This window comes from Eschrichtius robustus, chromosome 16 (genome assembly GCF_028021215.1).
Source record: "Eschrichtius robustus isolate mEscRob2 chromosome 16, mEscRob2.pri, whole genome shotgun sequence".
Taxonomy (NCBI): domain Eukaryota; kingdom Metazoa; phylum Chordata; class Mammalia; order Artiodactyla; family Eschrichtiidae; genus Eschrichtius; species Eschrichtius robustus.
In genome coordinates, this window is record NC_090839.1 from 24,860,967 (window position 1) to 24,879,681 (window position 18,715).

General features: G+C 40.5%; 1 protein-coding gene across 9 annotated transcripts in view; it reads left to right on the forward strand.

Annotated features, from left to right (window-relative positions):
• Positions 1-17,874, forward strand: part of NCOA6 (nuclear receptor coactivator 6) — a 99,363-nt gene extending 81,489 nt beyond the window's left edge. For 8 of the 9 annotated variants that reach the window (XM_068565540.1, XM_068565539.1, XM_068565546.1 and 5 more), the window contains 4 exons: positions 2,694-2,762; positions 5,667-5,703; positions 8,936-9,084; positions 17,304-17,874. In XM_068565540.1, the coding sequence (XP_068421641.1) occupies positions 2,694-2,762; positions 5,667-5,703; positions 8,936-9,084; positions 17,304-17,347 (299 nt within the window). In that variant the 3' untranslated portion in view covers positions 17,348-17,874. The remainder of the gene's footprint in view (positions 1-2,693; positions 2,763-5,666; positions 5,704-8,935; positions 9,085-17,303) is intronic. The other variant, XM_068565545.1, reaches the window with a different exon arrangement.
• The last annotated feature ends 841 nt before the right edge of the window (positions 17,875-18,715 follow it).

An 18,715-nucleotide genomic window follows, 5' to 3' on the forward strand; every position in this document is an offset into this window, starting at 1 on the left:
ACCTATGTTACATCATCTTCATACCAACCATGTCAGGTAGCCCTAACCCCATTCTGCGGGTGAGAAGACTGAAGCTCAGAGTTCAGTATTCATTCCAAGTCTATACTGTGAGCCTCCAGTTTAACCATGTCCCTTAAGGGTAAACAGCAGTTTCTGCAGGGTCTCCTTACTGTGGTAAAGACTTGCTCTCAACTGTTCAGAGCAGGTTTCTCATAGCCCCTTCCTCATTGTACTCTATCCCAGGGACTCTTCCCTTCTGACTGGCTACTCCAGGGGAGAGCTTTCCAGAAAACCAGCTTTCATGGTAATAGACATGGGAGGAGCAAAGTGGTTGAGAGATAGGCTTAGGTTGGTGCCAGCATTTACCAGCTGTTTGGGCTTAGGCAAGTTACTTGACTAAGTTACTCCAAACTTTAGTTTCCTCCTTTGTAAAATGGGGACAGTAGTAGTTGTAAGACTTCAATGAGGTAATGTATATAACATTTTTAGCACAGGGCTAGAATATAGTAATCATTCAATAATAGGTAAAGAATTCTGTGACCAGTTTCTTTTTGATGCAATCTCTTTGAAAATTAGACCATTCCATTCATGTATTTCTAGTTCAGATTATTTCCTATGTACTGGTAAGGTGGGCTAATGATGGAAAGGTAGATGTCCTTACATCTCCCCTCCTTCCCTTGGCATCTCCACCCGCACCCCCCCCCCCCAACATACATAATGTTCCTCCTTCTATGAGGCTTAAGTGTTACAGAAGCTCTATTTCCCCAGAGTGGAATCAGTCAAACACTGCCAAAGCTCAAAGGACCTTTGCTGTATCCTAGGCCAGCCAATAGCGCCTATCTGTTTATGCAGCTAAAATGCTTCGAGGGGCAGGAGGAGGGGCAGAACGAACACAAGCTTCTGGTAGGATCAGAGTTCAAATTCTAGCTCCACTGGTACCAGTTGCAGTTGGGTAAATCCCTTAACCTCTTGTAAGCCATGTACTTCACCAGTAAACTGGAGATTGTAATTCCTACCTCCCAGAATTTATACAAAGATTTATACAACGATTCATTGAGCAGGCTTAGCGTAAAAGCCAGCACACTGCCTCACACAGAGCCCTGGAAAGGTTAATTCCCCTTCTCTCTGCCTATTCACTTCAAAACTAGAGAATAGGGATAAAGGCCTTTGAGGAGTTCTCTGCCCTTGGAGGAGACAGAGACTTCATAGGGCTGGGTGCTGTAGATTCCTGGTTCTAGTTCTGTTGATGTAGGTGAGCCCTAAGAATTTTTTTAAAACCTGGTGTGACTTAAATATATTATCCACTATTAAATGTTTCCATTCTACTTCCTTTCAGGGAAACTTTCCCTCTGATACCAAGAGAATAATGATGAAGTTGTTAGAAAATAACTTTTATCTGGATCCTGTGTAAACCTAGAGAAATATAGGAGCGTTAGGGAGATGAACCAGTAGTTGGAAAAAAAACTTCTCAATTTCAGTTAAGATTATTTCCATTCTTTTTCAAGGGGCTTCTGTGCTTTTACCTTGAAAGTGTGAGAAACCAATACTGGAGTAAAAAATAAAAGTTAAGGTACAGTTTTAAGCTTTATTAGATAAGCATCCAAAATAAATTCTTAACACAAATGCATCATTGACTAAGCAGGGAGAGAAATCTACAAAAGTCACAATTTCCACATGAGGGTAAAACTTACTGTTGTAGAGTTTATCTAGGATGTTAGACTGAGTGTCAAGATGGGAGGACATAACCTTGAGTGGCTGTGGCATATCTATGTCTTCAATCTTTACGGTATGATCCCAGAAGTTCCCATTCTAGAGTACATTGTGTATTCTATTCCATTCCTCTTCAAGGGCCTGAGTTCTCTCTGTCCTTGAAAGCCTAATTCTGATGTTTCTCCCTTTAGTGTACCTTCAGATTTCTCAATCTAGAATTGATCTCCCTTGCTTTGGACTCCCGTAGTACTTTATGAATCTGCTTCATGTAACATCACAGTTCACTCCAGAGTACCGCTTGTGTATATCTTTAATACTAGACTGAGTTCCTGATGGGCAAGAAGAATGGAATTTGGTCTCTAAGGGTGCCTGGCACAGAGCCTTGCCCCTAGTAAGTTCTTGGTAATTGTTAGATAAGTAGATAACATATCAAATTGATTTGATTCATTAAATATGAATTGAATACCTGCTTTATGCCCATCACACTTGCCAGGTGCTATAGAAAAGTACACAATATATGATTCATTTCGGGTCTCAAGGAATGTAGTCTTTAGAGGGCTGAGACAATTTTTTAAATGCTAAGGTTGAATGGTATAATTGTCCTTCTGAAAGTTTGGGTTGCCTACTAAAGTATGCTTTTGGGTTTTTTAGAGTACTGGACAGAACGTGACCCCAAGAAGCAAAAATTATGGGTGCTGTTGTCCTCATGGCCATATCCTTCCTTGATCTTTGCACATACTAAAAGGAAAAACAGACTCCCCTAGCGTTAGTCTTTGTTACTGAGTGTTAAGGTAGTTAATTTTTTAAGCAAGTTTTGGAATGTACTGTGCTTTCAAAGTTAACTTCAAGTACTGCTTTCTAAGAATATGTGTATTTCAGCAGTTACTTAGCCCTTGATTCAGTCAATGCTTTCTGCTTTGTTTAGAAAAGAATGTTAAAGGCCTGTTTCTTTTCTTTTTTTCTTTTTTTTTTTCTTGCCTTAGCCCCTTCACAGAGTTTAGTCCCAAAGGAAACTCCAGCCACAGCACTGCAGGGGTCTGTTCCCAGACCAGGTAAGGCCCACCTTGGAAAAATTTCTTGAGTGGAATAGGTTACATGTGAAAGAACCACTGCTGTCCTCAGTGTGCCAGGAAGTGGCTGAAACTATCTTACCTATTTGCTTCAGAGCAGACTTCGGTTGAGTGGCAGAGCTTATGCAGTACTATTTGAAGTTATTTTTCCCCTGACCAGCTTGCTCTCTGACGCATTCCTCATGTCAGCCAGGGAACTCAAGAAGGACATCTCAGTGCCCATTGTCTGCCACCAAGCCGTGGGTGGTTTCCATTGCAGAGTTTGCCCTGTTCCATGACCCTGGCACCCATAGCTGGCAGCTGACTGATTGGCATACGGTAACTCACTGGGGTGGGAGGCATTACTGCATTAAGATAGTAATTGCATTATCATGACAGGAGTGGAGGCTTGTTCCGAAAACCTCTGCTTCAGTGAGGTAGCCATTCCTCCAGGGAATCAGAGTCATTTCAGTCATGTCTGGATGGCGTTAAGTTTCTTCCCATGACCAATATATTGTAAATAGCACTAGGGATGGTGTTTCTGGAAGGTGGAGCCCATGGTAATCTGACAAATAACTACTGTGAAATGCTGGGTCGGCTCTGAATGCCTGAGGATCTTGATGGCAATAGCAGCCGTCAAGATTAGACTGCCAAAGCAGATAAAGATTATAGATTTGTTACAGTTTAGTCTTACCTGGCTCTTCATCATTGCAGGTTATTGAGGGATAACCACCCCCCCCCCCGCAAAAAAAGAAGTATGACTGCTTTCCACAAGGAGGTTAGAGTCTCGCTGACAATACAGTTCACACACTTGACAAAATTTAAAAAAAAAAAAAAAGTTTAATTTTGAATCTAAGTCAGTAAAAGTAAGGTAAAAGTTGGGAATTCCCTGGCAGTCCAGTGGTCAGGACTCTGTGCTCTCACTGCCGAGGGCCCAGGTTCAGTCCCTGGTCAGGGAACTAAAATCCCACAAGCTGCACGGGGCGGCCAAAAAAAATTAAAAATAAATAAAATAAAATAAAAAATATTTTTTAAAAAAGTAAGGTAAAAGTTGTGATTATTTTAAAACCTGCTTCATGGTGCCATGTCCTATATGATGGATAGGACTTTCTGTTGTACATTCTTTGGGTAAAACCAGGCCTCTGAAAAAATGGATGAGCAAAAAACATTTTAGCCACCCAGATTCATTTGCTGCCAACTACCCACATGATACCTGAGAAGGGTAGAAATGGAACAAATTCTTCAGAGAAGGAATTAGATAGTAAAACTCATTTTTGATGAGAAAAGGAGCAACTAGAAAGGGGAAGGGAATTCCATCTCCTGCCCCAGCTCTTTTCTCCAGGAGATGGACTTTACCATATCATATGTCCTTCTCAGAGTAATTTGCTGAAGAATCTTGTTCCTTTTAAAAGTTTGGCTCAAATGAATCTCCTTAGAATACTGCCTAGACCGATAATTGCCTTCACCAAAACCCCTTTGATCTCCACTTATACGAATTAGCTGTGATAGTGTTAAAATTGTCAAAAGCACTGAATTTTGTTTCAGAAGAGCAAACTAACCAAAATTTTTTGTAGTAAACCTCTTTTGACTTGAGCCATTTTTATTTTTGAGCACACATTTCCTGAGTTTCTTTGCTCCAGCAGAGCCAACAAGGCAGCAGAGACTCAGTGAGTTGGTATCTATTTCTTGTGGAGGGGGTTCCAGGTTTTATGGGTTAGATATGGGAAGCTAAATAACAAATGAGAAGCATGGATTCTCTTCTGCCAGCATCTTTCATTGAAGGCAGAGTAGGACAGCCTCCTTACGTGAAGGCTGCATCAACATGAGCATCATAGCAATACTAATAATAGCTAATACTGAGTTATTACTAAGTGCTGCTGTACTAAGTTTTTTATATGTGTTATTTAATTTAATCTTTTTAACTTTGAGGTGGGTAAAGTGGTTATCGCCATTTTTCAGATGAGACATTGAGCACAGAGAGGTCAAGCAGTTTGCCCAAGGTCACATGGCTAATAAGCAGTGAGGTCAAAATAACCCAGGCACTCTGACTCCACTGCCTTCAAGGAGGTTACTGTGTAATAAGTAGGGTAGGTTAGACATGTACACTGAGTTTGAGGTCTTGAATTCCCTGAAACGGGGGACAGGGAAAGGACTGTGGGAGACCAGAGGCAGGAGAGATGCCTGCTATCTGATGCATCAGGGATGGTCTTTTGGAAAAGATGGAACTACCTAAAGGCATATAATGGAGGAAGAAGATGTTTTCCTGCTGGTGCTAATAAAGAAGTGCCTGGTAAACCCATAGGATGCTCATTTAAGCAAAACCCTGCTAGACAAATGACAGAGATTTTCCTTTTTTAGAGGGCATTGCTGAGAGGTAGAGAAAGAGAGAAACATAATGGGGTGTATAGGTGATATCTCAGAGTAAAGCAGCCTGCTCTCAGGAATTCTCAGGAATTCCTTTGGAGGAGAATGCATCCATAATAGATATTTAAGACATATTGGAAGATTACTGTTTAAAAAAAAATATGTCAAGAGGGAAGAGATATTCTAAGACTGAAAACAATCTCTTCTACATGAGAGGAAGAGGATTATTTTACTAAAATAGTTATAGCTCGATGAAATATGAACCAGGCAATGTAATTTAGTTACGTTGATCCAAACAGGATTACTTCACAGTATGGAGTAGAAATAAAAATAGACTGAGTAAGTATCTTATGCCCCAGACAACTGAGTTGTGTCCATGCCAGCTCTGTCTCTGTACCACGTTAGGGTGAGGATCCTGCTGCGCATGGAGACCCGTTAGCCTAAACAAGGCATTCAGAATTCTCATAGGCACCTAGCTTCTCTCTGTGGACATATACACCAGAAGCTCCTACATCTCATTTCTGTCCTTTGTATCTTTAACAGAACTCGAGGCAAATGCTGCCATAGTCTCTGGACAAAGGTAAGATGATCACTTCTACAGACTTAGCATGAATATGGCATAAGCCTCTTTGAAAGGTATCATCTTTATCAACCTTTAAACCTTTCCTCACCTTGTCCTTTTCCTTCACTCTTTGTACCAGTTTTTTTCCTGCTGAAGTAGGGAGCTGTCATGAGTACCAACCCCTCAGAGGTAACATTTCTTTTAACAAAACTTGATGGCTAAGTTTCTGCCTTTTGTGGTTGTTTTGAAAACTGGATGATGTAACATTTTCAGCACTCAGCATAGTGAGTAAATAGTAAGCAAGCATTCAGTATATAGGAGCTGTCGCCATCATTGTCATTAATAATAGTCCTTGCAACACCTTCTAAGTATAGCTGTTTGATCCTCAAGAGAAAGAATGGGAGATGGGGTCTGAGCGCAGAACCCATGCTTTTTCTTTTATACTGTGCTACCCCACATAACCTAACAAAATGAAATACAGCTGTGGCTTCAACCTCATTAGCCCCATGGAGAGAAGTATTATCGTATTACAAAAGTCATTCCTTTTTTAATGTAGGAAAGTAGTAGATAACATTTTAAAGAATTTGTCATACTTGTACATCAACTTAGGTTGTAATACCGCTTCACAGTCATTTTCTCATTTAATTATCATATCAACCCTGTGAGGTGGTTATAATAGCCAACATTTATTTGAATGCTGTTCCATGCCATATGTTGGGCTAAAAGCTCCCTAGATGTATTATCTCATTTAATTTTCACGGTATCCATTAGGAAAGGAAATTCTGTCTTACAGATAAGGAACCTAAAGCTCAGAGAGGTTAACTAAATTGCCCAAAGCCACAGATTCAGTAAATGGTGAAGCTGAGATTCAGACCCAGGCCTTCTGCCTCCAGAGCTCTCACACTTAATGTATTACAGCAGACAAGATGGGGATTTATAGATCAAGAATCTGAAACATAGAGAAAGTTAAATATCGTGGCCAATAAATGCATAGGTAAGACTTGACCCCTGTTCTTCTGGCTCCAAATTCATTGCTATTCCTATTACCTGTCTAGTTTTATTTGGATTGGGCTTACGTTTGAATTCATTTGCATATCTCAAAGTATACACCAACTATGTGGCTAGAGAAAGAAGAGATAATCAGACCAAAAATACCTTGTGGGTGTTTGTTCCCCAAGTTACTTGATCATTGACCATATAAACACCAGGACAGTATTGTTGAGGCTTTTGTTTTGCTGGGAGAAAGAGGTAACTCCATTAGGAATCTTCTTCCTCAGAGGCTTTGACCATTTTCTGGGCTCCTAGCCAGAAAGCCATCCTTACCACCTCTAAAAGGATGTGTAAATCCCCCTGACTTGCAATTCTACCCCAGCTCCAGTCTCACCTCTCCTTGACTTGCCTTGGCTTGTGTGGGACAGTTGTTAGATGTAAAGCTAGGGTAATGAACAGTGTGGCCAAATTCCCAGGCATAGTGCCACTAACAGAGGGTCCTCTGTCAGGAGTAAACGATGGAGGGGTAGGGATAGTTGACAATCAGGCCATGGTTAAGAAGCTTACAATGTATTGGAAGACACAAGACACTAAAAACATGCTGTACAGCCTGATGGGTGCTCTAGAATGCCAGACACAGACTGTGAACCCCAAAGACAAAAGAGACAACTCCACTTGGGGAATGAGGTCATGGAAGACTTCCCAGAAGAGGCACCCCTTTGACCAGTTTTTTGTTTTGTTTTTATTGCATTACTTTTGTTTCCATTCCATGTCTTACAAGTAAATTTAATCAACTCTCTTTTTTTTTTAATGATTTTAACATGAGTTTTTTGAACCATGAAAGTAGTAAAAGTTTACTGAGGATAACTTGAAATTCAGATCAGAGAATTACAAAGAAGAAAATTACCAGTTAGCCAATATTCCTACAACTCAGCAGTATTCACTGTGTATATTTTAGTTGTTCTTCTAGTCCTCTTCACAGAGTATATACAGATAGAGTTAAAACACTCCAGTGTTTTATATATATATACTATAGGGTTTATCTATAGATCTAACATTATGTATTAGATATATAGAATTATATACACATATGTATATCTCACACCCATTCATTCATATGTGGTTACATATATACTCAATATATATTATAATGAAAATGAGAGTATACTATTCATAATGTTGGTAGCTGTTTTTTTCCCCACAATAATGTACTATGGACGGTTTTTATCATTAAATAACCTTCTACAGCATGATTTTTTTCATGACTCCATTTGGATGTGCCATGGTTTATTTAACTAATGTACTATCACTGTTAAGCATTTAGGTCTTCTATCCTCATTAATATGAATAAAATGCTTTGGCATCCTTGTGTGTAATTAGCTCTGTAAAAGATTTGTTTCCTTAGGCACCTAGAAATGGAATTGCTGAGCCAGAGGATTACACCAGTGTGTCTCAGCCTCAGCGTTATGACTGTTTGGATGAGATAATTCTGTGTGGGGTGTGGGGTAGGGTGCCGTTTTATGCATTATAGGATGTTTAGTGTCATCCCTGGCCTCTACCCAAAAGGTGCCAGTAGCATATCCTCCCAGTCATGACAATCAAAAATGTCTCCAGACATTGTTGAATGTTCCTAGGAGGCAAAATTGCCCCCTACTGAGAATCATTGGGTTGTACAATTTATACTCCATTAGGAGTTTTTGTCCCTGTACCCTCAATAATACTGGATATTACCATTTTTTAATCTTCACATACTAAAAAAAGGGGATTGAGGTAGGAGCAATCAGTAGTATACCCAGCAGTGTATTGTGAATATATTCTCGTGTATATTCTATAATATGACTTGTAATATGCCATTATCTAACTCTACTAGGCTCATAGTAAATGCCAGTGTATGTTGTTAATTTCCTAGATTTTTAGGTACTATTAATTTTTGAAGGGAAATATTCTTATCTTAGGAAAATGGGTGAGGAAGTTTGATGATTTTTGTTCCAAGTTCTTAATGTGTTTTACCTGTTTTTCCACAATCTCACCAGCATTATACTTAAATATTTTATTTTTACTAATGTAACAAGCTGGACTCACTTTTAAATTGTCAGTAATATTACAGCGTAATTGTGCTTATTGTCCCGGAGTGGAACATTGTCTCCCCAGAATGCTTATGTAGTTCTTAATCTCCTGCCTTGTGAATGAAACTATTATCTTTATCTTTTGTGTGACTTGGTTCTCTCACCTCCTTGGACTTTGTGCTTCTCTCTGTCAGCAGTGAGCCCAAAGAGATAACTGAAAAGTCCAAAACTCCAAGCCGAAGAAACTCCCGAACTGAAGAGCCAGTTGTGGCTTCTGAAAGTGTGGAAAATGGACATCGTAAGCGATCCTCTCGGCCTGCTTCAGCCTCCAGCTCTACTAAAGGTTAGCAGTGGGCTGCAGAGGCTATTTGAGTCAAATAGAAGAATAGGGTTCTTATCACAGCAGCAGAGGACTTTGCCCTTCGTCTTTGCTTCTATTCCTCAAATTTTCAAGTTACTTTGACGTCTACTGCTTGTTTGGTCCTTCCTTTATTTGTTAGTTCATTTAACTGTGTTTTCTCCCTGTGTGTGTGTGTGTGTGTGTGTGTGTGTGTGTGTGTGTGTGTGTGTACATGTGTACAAGAGCAGCAAGAACATAACAGGGCAGATTGATTCATGATCACCACTTCAGCCAGGTCCTCAGTGTGGCCCCACCATCTTTCTGTGTTTTTGTGGTCAACTCTTTTTCCTACTCTCTACTCTTTTTAAACCTCTGGCTCCTATTTTATGTCCTCTCTTTCAGCAGAGACTCTCACCTCTTCAAAGAGAAAACAGAACTCCCTCAACTCTCACTACCAGGACATAAATCTACCAGTGTCCTCTTTTGCTCATACTATAATAGAGCAACTGTCGCTCCTTAAGTCCAAGGCCAATTCCTTCACTTGTGCCTTTGATCCCATCTTCTCTGACCTTACAGAGAATCTTACACAACCAGTTTTCTCTTCTCTCTTGACTGCTGTCTCTTTTTTGGATGAACTCTGCCCTTGGCTTCTCTGACCCAGAACTCTCAGTAGTCTTCTGTCTACTTCTCTGGCTGTTCCTTCTCAGACTCTGTACACGTACATTAGATATTGGTCTACTCAAACTTTAATCCTGAGTCACCTTTTCTCTTCAGCTTCTATTTTCTCCCTAACTAATCTCATTCATGCCCCCCTTCTTTAGTTACAACCTTTCACAGATGACTCATAAATTTTTTTTCTAGTGCAGACCTCTAGAGATCTTAGGCAACTGCACGTACATCCTTAACAGGACTGCAAACTCAACATGTCTAAAAACAGACTTGTGATTTTTCACCCCTGATGTCAGGTCCTTTGCCGTTGTTCCCGTACTACCACCTGTCTGCCCATTAGGCATGTCCTCCTTGACACCTCTCTCCTTCACCTTCACATCCATCACAAAAAGCTGCTGGTTTTATCTCAGATGATTCAAATTTATCCACTTTTCCCCATCTTCACTGCTACCCTAGCTTAAAACCCTTCAATGGTTTACCATTATAATTAGGATTAAAGTCTAAAAGCATCAACATAGACCACAAGGTCCTATCTGGTCTGGCCCCTGTCAACCTCTCCCAGCCTCATTTGACTTCCCTTAGCAACTCGGACATGCCATCCTCTCATCACAAGCCTGGGTATATGTGACACCTATTGTAGGGAGTATTCGTCTACCTTCCCTCTCTTCTCCTCATTAACTTCCCACTCTTCCTACTTATCTTAGCTCCGTTGTCACTGCTATGAGGAATCATAGCACCATGTTCTTCTCCTTCATAACACCACAGTTGTAACTTTATGTCCATTTATGTGGTAGGTAATTAATATACATACTCTGTTAGGGCAGGAGATGTCTGGTTTTGCTCACCACTGTATCCCTGGTGCCTACTGTGGTGCCTAATACAAGAGATGTACAATCAGTAATTATTAAGTTAATAACTATCTATCAACTATATATTTAAGTACTTACTACATGCCAGGCTCTAGGTATATAATAGTGAAAAAACATATGGAGTCTCTGTCTTCCTCACATCGATTATATGCTAGCCAGAAAGACTTTAATATGATACGTTTTTATGATAGCAAAGTTATATGGTACTATAGGGACATATATTGGGTTGGCCAAAAAGTTTGTTCAGTGTTGTCCATAAAATGGCTCTAGTAGCATTTAGTTGTCTTTAACTTCATTCGAAACAATTTTGTTAGATTTTATTGTGACAGCTGTCATATCAGCGTGCATTTAAAAAAAAACTTACCAAAATTGGTGAATTTTTGTGTAGCCACTTTAATATTGAAGATGGAAGAAAAAAAGCAACACTTTCGGCATATTATGCTTTATTATTTCAAGAAAGGTAAAAACACAACTGAAACACAAGAAAAGATTCATGCAGTGTATGGAGAAGGTGCTGTGACTGATCAAACGTGTCAAAAGTGGTTTGCGAAGTTTCATGCTGGAGATTTCTCCCTGGACGACGCTCCACGGTCAGGTAAACCAGCTGAAGTTGATAGCGATCAAATCGAGACGTTAACTGAGAACAATCAATGTTATACCATGCGGGAGATAGCCAACATACTCAAAATATCCAAATCACGCGTTGAAAATCATTTGCACCAGCTTGGTTATGTTCATCACTTTGATTTTTGGGTTCCACATTAAGTTGACCAAAAAAAACCTTCTTGACCGTATTTCCACATGCGATTCTCTACTGATACTTAACAAAAAAGTTCTGTTTTTGAAACAAATTGTGATGGACAATGAAAAGTGGATACTATTCAATAATGTGGAACAGAAGAGATTGTGGGGCAAGCAAAATGAACCACCACCGACCACACCAGAGGCCGGTCTTCATCCAAAGAAGGTGATGTTGTGTATATGGTGGGGTTGGAAAGGAGTCCTCTATTAAGAGCTCCTTCCAGAAAACCAAACGATCAATTCCAACAAGTACTGCTCCGCTCCCAGTTGGACCAACTGAAAGCAGCACTTGATGAAAAGCATCCGGAATTAGGCAACAGAAAACTCATAGTCTTCCATCAGGATAACGCAAGACCTCATGTTTCTTTGACGACCAGGCAAAAACTGTTACAGCTTGGCTGGGAAGTTCTGATTCATCCGCCATATTCACCAGACATTGCACCTTTGGATTTCCATTTATTTCTGTCTTTACAAAATTCTCTTAATGGAAAAAAATTTCAATTCCCTGGAATACTGTAAAAGGCACCTGGAACAACAGTTCCTTGCTCAAAAAGATAAAAAGTTTTGAGAAGATGGAATTATGAAGTTGCCTGAAAAATGGCAGAAGTTAGTGGAACAAAACGGTGAATACGTTGTTCAATAAAGTTCTTCGTGAAAATGAAAAATGTGTCTTTTATTTTTACTTAAAAACCGAAGGAACTTTTTGGCCAACCCAATAGCCGGGATGCTTTGTTCCCCTGTCAAGTCAGTGAAGGCTTTCTGGAGAAAATGATGTTTAAGCTGAGACCTGAAGAATGAGGAAGCATTATCCAGGCAAAAGGTATAGCATGTGCAAAGGCCCAGATCTGAGGGAGGGTATCATCCTCTCAGGAAATGCGCTGAGCTTGAGTAGCTTAGGTTAGGCAAGAGCTGGCATCCTGGCCAAGTGCCTGATATCAGCAGGGCTGCTACGAAACAGTCATGTACCATTAGGATACCAGCCTGAAGACCAGGGCAGGTTGTGGTGCACCAACACCAGACACTGAGCTGAGAACTCAGCTGTTGTTGATAGGTCATGTTTCTGGGTAGGAATTTCATAATGCCTCACAAGAGCTCCTGGGAGGAGGCCACAGGTCTGCAGATCATGCACAGTTAAAGAAGAGTTGTAGAAGTCACCTTACCTCAGCGTGCCAGAGAGGGGAGAGGATGGGAGGGGCCTTCTTTCCTCTCCATACATACCACGTACACCATAGCCAGGGTCCTCTTTAGGTATCCCCACTTTGGATGTAGAAGTGGAACCAACAACTTTCTTCTCCCTCCCTGGGAATCATCTCCTAGGCAAAAACCTGTTTGGAAGGAAGCATAAAATGGAAGATTCCTGGAGTTCTATGAGAAAATCTGCTTCCCCTCAATTCTATGTATTCTTTTTCCTAAAGGATCAGGGTGTTCTAGGCTTTAGAATATGGTATGTAGTTATCTTTAAAGCAGGGGAAAAAGTGCTGACCTTTAGAGATGTCATACACCAGCTTTTGGGGAATCTGACTTGAGCCCAGAGCCTCAGGATACTAAAGGTGTCATTTACAGTGCACCAGAAAGAATTAATCTAGCAGCTGGAACAGTTAAGAGATGCCCAAATTAGAGCCACTCTGTAGATAAGTGCCAGCCAAGAAAAGATGGAAAGCTGGAACCTGTTTTAGAAGGGGGGTGGGGTGTATAGGCCTGTACACTTAAACTGGACATTGTCCCAAGGTGATGGTAGTCATGTTGGAATGCCTGCCCCATCCATGCTTTGAGACTTAGCAGCTGGCTTAGAAGAGGCCATAATGACTCGCAGGCTTTGTGATATTACATGGAGGGATTCTGGGTAAGTGTTTCCTAGAGGATGTCAGGGTTCTGGCCAGACCCCAGGAATCACAGTCATATCTAGATCTCCACATCAGCCTCAAGCCCTGAGTCTGTCAGTCTTTAACTGTTCTAGGGTAAGTTACTTTTTAAATCAGAAATGAATGCTGTAGCTCTTGATTTTTAAGTGTTAGAGCTTTTGGATCCAAATTAAAGGGAGTGTCATAAAACATCAAGCTGGCTTCTAAAATTTATGTGTCTCAGGACTTCCCTGGTGGTGCAGTGGTTAAGAATCTGCCTGCCAATGCAGGGGACACGGGTTTGATCCCTGCTCCGGGAAGATCCCACATACTGCAGAGCAACTAAGCCCACGCACCACAACTACTGAGCCTGCGCTCTAGAGCCTGCAAGCCACAACTACTGAAGCCTACGTGCCCTAGAGCCCATGCGCCGCAACTGCTGAGCCCACGTGCCACAACTACTGAGCCCACGTGCCGCAACTACTGAAACCCACGTGCCAGAGCCCGTGCTCCGCAACAAGAGAAGCCACCACAATGAGAAGCCCGCGCACTGCAACGAAGAGTAGCCCCCGCTCACCACAACTAGAGAAAGCCCGCTTGCAGCAACGAAGACCCAATGCAGCCAATAAATAAATAAATAAATAGATAAATAAATGAAATGTATGTGTCTCAAACTTGTAGACATATATAGTGCTGGGTACCTGGAACATCTTCCTGCAGCATCAGTACTTAAAGTTTTGAAGGGAAAAGAGGGTTTTGCCTTTTCGTACTCATAAGATTTTGGTCATATATGCACAAACAAAATCAGAAACAGTCTGCGTTTTTCATGAGAAAGCTGAGAAATATTATGAGCAGTTTATAATGAGAAGTATTGGTACTTTTTGTATTGTTGAGAACCAGTAACATTAATCATTCTTCTGCTCTGAGAACAGAGTTTGCTTATGTCATGCTAGCCAAGGCCTAGTTAGACTACCAGATTGGAGCAGGTGGGATGGATGATTTCTGGGCAAGTCCAGGGAGGCCCACTTGCTTGATAGGTCACTCTCTAATCTGTTGTTTTGTTTTTGGTTGGTTTGGTTCCCCCCACCGACCCCCACTGCCCTGCCACTTTTAATTACAGACACAAAAATTGGCTCCCACAAATCAGTGAACTTCTTTTTAAAATTGCACTTGATCAGATGTGTTTTTTATAAATAGGCAAATGAGTAGTTCTGCTTCCTGATATGTTGAGTTCCCCATTAACACAGAAATGATTTTTCTAGTTTCCCTTGATATTCTTTAGTCTTCTGTTTATAGTAGTTTTATGTTATATTTTCAACTGGGAGAAAGGATCAGTAGTTAAAAACATGAAGTTCAATGTACAAGTTTGAAACCTGGGAAAATATGCTAATAAGAGGGAAGTTCAGAGCAACCTGTAAGCAGCAGCAGCTGTGGGTGTCCCTGGGGTGCCCTAAGATGCCTCTGACAGCAAAGTGGGGTGATAGCTCTATCCTATCCACAGCTAGTGACTTGAGAAGCAACAACCTACAAAAACACAGAGTATACAAATATACTTAAAACGTAAGTGTTATTATTGTAGAATAAGCATAATTAGATACATCTAATTATGATGTAATTATAATTACATCATAATTAGATGTATTACATCATAATTAGATGTATTACATAATTAGATGTATTACATTAATTATGCCTAATTAACAGACATATAAAAACTGAGCAAAAAGTATCTCAGTAGTCTGTTACCTTAAAACAAAACATCTCAGAAAAAATACAACACAGGTTTAACTTCTGCAGTATTTTTTTTCATATAAAACACTAGTAAAATAGGCTTCTTAAAAATTAAATAGTGAAATACCAACCAAATTATATACATCGTTACAGTACAAGTGAATGAGGCAAAACCCTAAACAGTAACTACCTGAAACTGCACTCTTGTAGCATCATTTAGAAACCAGCCATACAAATTTTGAAAGGAAATTTCCAGAATTTTTTTACAATTAAGTAGAAATCTTGCCTAGAAGGAGAACAGTAAAAAGTGTAATGAAGTGAGCAAGGTCAAGGTCAATTTAAAAAATTCCTTAGAAGGTAAAGCTCCACACTACACCACCACTACACCACCACTACACCAACCTACACCACCACTGCCACGGCTCACCCTAGTGTCTAAAAGGCTTTTTTTTTTTCCAGTTTCTAGCACAGATCACTTGTTTACTCATGGCCTCACTCATTGATTCATCCTCAGAAGCAGAGGCAGCCTGCCAGATGATTGGGTGATTTAGAGCAGTGACAGATGGGAACAAGCAAGGAAGGAATGGAGGGGGGAGCCTGAGGTTGTTTTTTCCCCCACTCCTAACCACTTTTCCCAGCCACACGTGTGTTTCTCAGACACACCACTTGATCGTTCATATCACAACAAAGGAGAAGCTCCCAAAGTTGACCTAATTAACAGACATTTTTCTAAGGATGAACACTCAGTCAAGACAAAACCCTGTATGTTTTTACTGCAAATGACAAATTTGCTACAGTGAAAATGAAGCTTGAGAGTTGGACATAAAGGGTTGATTATGGGGAGCTGTGCGCTACGTGAGACTCCGTTTATTTACATGGAATTAAAATAACACCATTGTCAACATCCTGTCAGATTTACTGTCCTCTGATTAGCAAAAGACTAATGAGTAAATCAGAGAAACTGATTCTACCACCTGGCACAAGCATCATAATCTCCCAGTAAGACGTATATATTGAAATTTCCACCAGTAGAAGCCTAAAAACACTGTACAGGCCACCTCTTGGAAAGTCATCTAGGTTTCACTTCTTAGCAGTTACTTAGCTAACAGAGTAGTAAAATTTTTGCTTTTTGCTCTACATTTTGAGTCTGGGTTCTCAAAATATGATACAATACAAAAGAGAGAAGAAAAATTGCTTGAATACTGAACCTAACATGCAGCATCAGAGAGTTCAGCCTAGTTTCTAGAAACGGATAAGTTGGATTCATCTTACACATTAATGGATTAAATAGAAAACATTTTTTTGTCCTTGATGGGAAGTAATTCTAAAACATTTTTTTTCATTTTAAATCCAAAATATCTATTACGGAGCAGCATGAAGAATGAGGGTGAATTTTTAAGATCAATATGAGATTTTAAAGAAATGTTTATAGTTGGGGAGCTTCAGGCTATTCATTGTACTTTGCTGTAGAAGACTTTTGTGTTGAAAAAGTTTTTGAGAGAGTTTATATTTTGAGTTTGAGTTTAAATATGGGATAAGATTAAGTTGGTTGGTTGAAGACATGAATAAAACAAGAGGAATTAAAAGAATTTAAACACACTCCTTCCCTTTTATGTTACTGTCACCCTGTCACTGATATAAACCACTCAGTTCCCACCTCTTCCGTGAAGGCTTCAGGCTCACCTGGGCTCAGAGCAGGCTGTGGCTTGCTCTGAATTGCTTCCATGCCTTCCATACATACACAGGTATATCCACAGCCTTGATAATACCTGGCTAGGCCATGGTAGACACTTGCTGACCAACGGTCATAGTCATGTTATTTAGAGACTTTGACTATGGCATGGCAAAAAGAGTTCCTCACTGCAGAACAATGGCTTGGCTCCAGAAGGGATCCAGAGGCTGTTTTTTTTTGTGGCATAATTCACTCACTTGCTTGTAACATCACTCATTGATTTCTCACCAAAAGCACTGTCAGTCTATCCATCATTTCATTGGGTGATGGAAACAGGTGATGGAGATTGTGGGGTTAATTGCCCAGCTAAAGCAGCTCTCCCCATCCTGGCACCTTTTCCATGTATGTTTGCTTCACCTTCCACTACCTGTATAACATTTCCCCAATCACCAGGCCCTAGTTTACAGGGCCGAGAAGTCTGAGACCCTCTTCACACTGAGTGCCCCTTTTGAGGACCTTAGACTGATTCAGGGTCCAGTAGGGCTCCACCTAGGTCAGCCCTGGTTCCTGTGGACTGCCTAAAAGGCACTGCTATAAAGAATTGCCTCAGCTGAATATATCCTTCCTTTTTCCCCACAGACATAACCAGTGCGGTGCAATCCAAGCGAAGAAAATCCAAGTAAACAAGCTGGATGACGACTTGATATTTGTAAATGTGTGTGAATTTTACAAAAAGCGATTTTGAGCTGTGACTTTTTAAAATCCATTTCTGTACAGTTAGTTATTTTAATAATGTGGTCCTTTCCCTGGTCCCTGCAACCTGTTTCATAAAGTGCAATGGAGAAAGCAGAGTTGTTGAACCCTTTTGGTGTTGCAAGATGAAGTTCAAGGTTTCTAAAATGTTGCCATGTATTGAGAGGAGCTAATGTGATTATGTTAATAGTTTTCACATTTCCTAAGCAGCCTAGAGTACAGGGTGAGCATTTTTAGATCTTCTAATGATGTATTGTGCTGTGGAAGTACTGTGTGTGAATAGCAGTAGTGGGGCAAAAGGAATCTTCTCATTTGGAAATGTTGTAAATAATTTTATTATATAGTGTTTTGGATGTATTTGTTGTAGAAATGGACCAGTGAATAAAGAGAATCTAAGGGTTTGTACAATGTGAAATACTGAATGTGTTAAATAAATGTCTTTGTCCTAGAACATAAACGTATGTTATTGGTAAGGGATTATTGGGTAAGCAAGCTCTTTCTTTGGACCATAAATGAATAGGAACAGACTTCTTTGTGAATTAGAATCCCATCCTGTCCTCATTACACTTGAGATGCCCACCTGGCAAGTTGTGGAAAATGTACATACTTATTCACTCAACTCATTCTTGGCTTTGAAGAAACTAGCTCTTTTCAGCACTGTACCAGGCGCTTTGATATTGATCAGATTTCTTTTGTAGAGAGGATCAAAGGGCACCCAAGATTTTCTGGAGACAGGAAGCCATCAGCAAACCAGATGGCACTCTTCTCTACCTCATTCATCTGCTTCTCCATGCACATGATGGATTGCTCCAAAACAACTATGTTTACACCTCCTCCATTCAAGAGATAAGCCCAGACTGACCAGCAAGATTTTTTGTAACAGCATCAAGAATATAGCCCAGTTTAGGTCAGGTTTCTAACTTCAGTCCATGTCCGTGGTTAAATGGAGCAGCTCCCAAATAAAAGTTGTCATTTTGCATTATGTACTTCAGAGATATCCACTATGTTCCACTCTTTAGCTGCCCTGTTTCTCATCTGCATCAGGCCTGGGGTGACTCATCAGTGTGCCTAGGTTTTTCCCTTTCTTGGCTCTGTTCTTACCTTAAAAATTGTGGTCTCCAAACCAGCTGCTTCTGCCCCTACCCTACCCCCAACATTCAGGGGACTTCAGTGCTTGGGGTCCTGTCTTTATCTTGGTCTGGGCCCCAGCCTTCTGCTGTGTCTCCTACAGCTAGACATATGCTCCATCCCTTCCCCTGCAGGGGCTCCATAACCCAGTGCCTGAGACCAAAAGGATG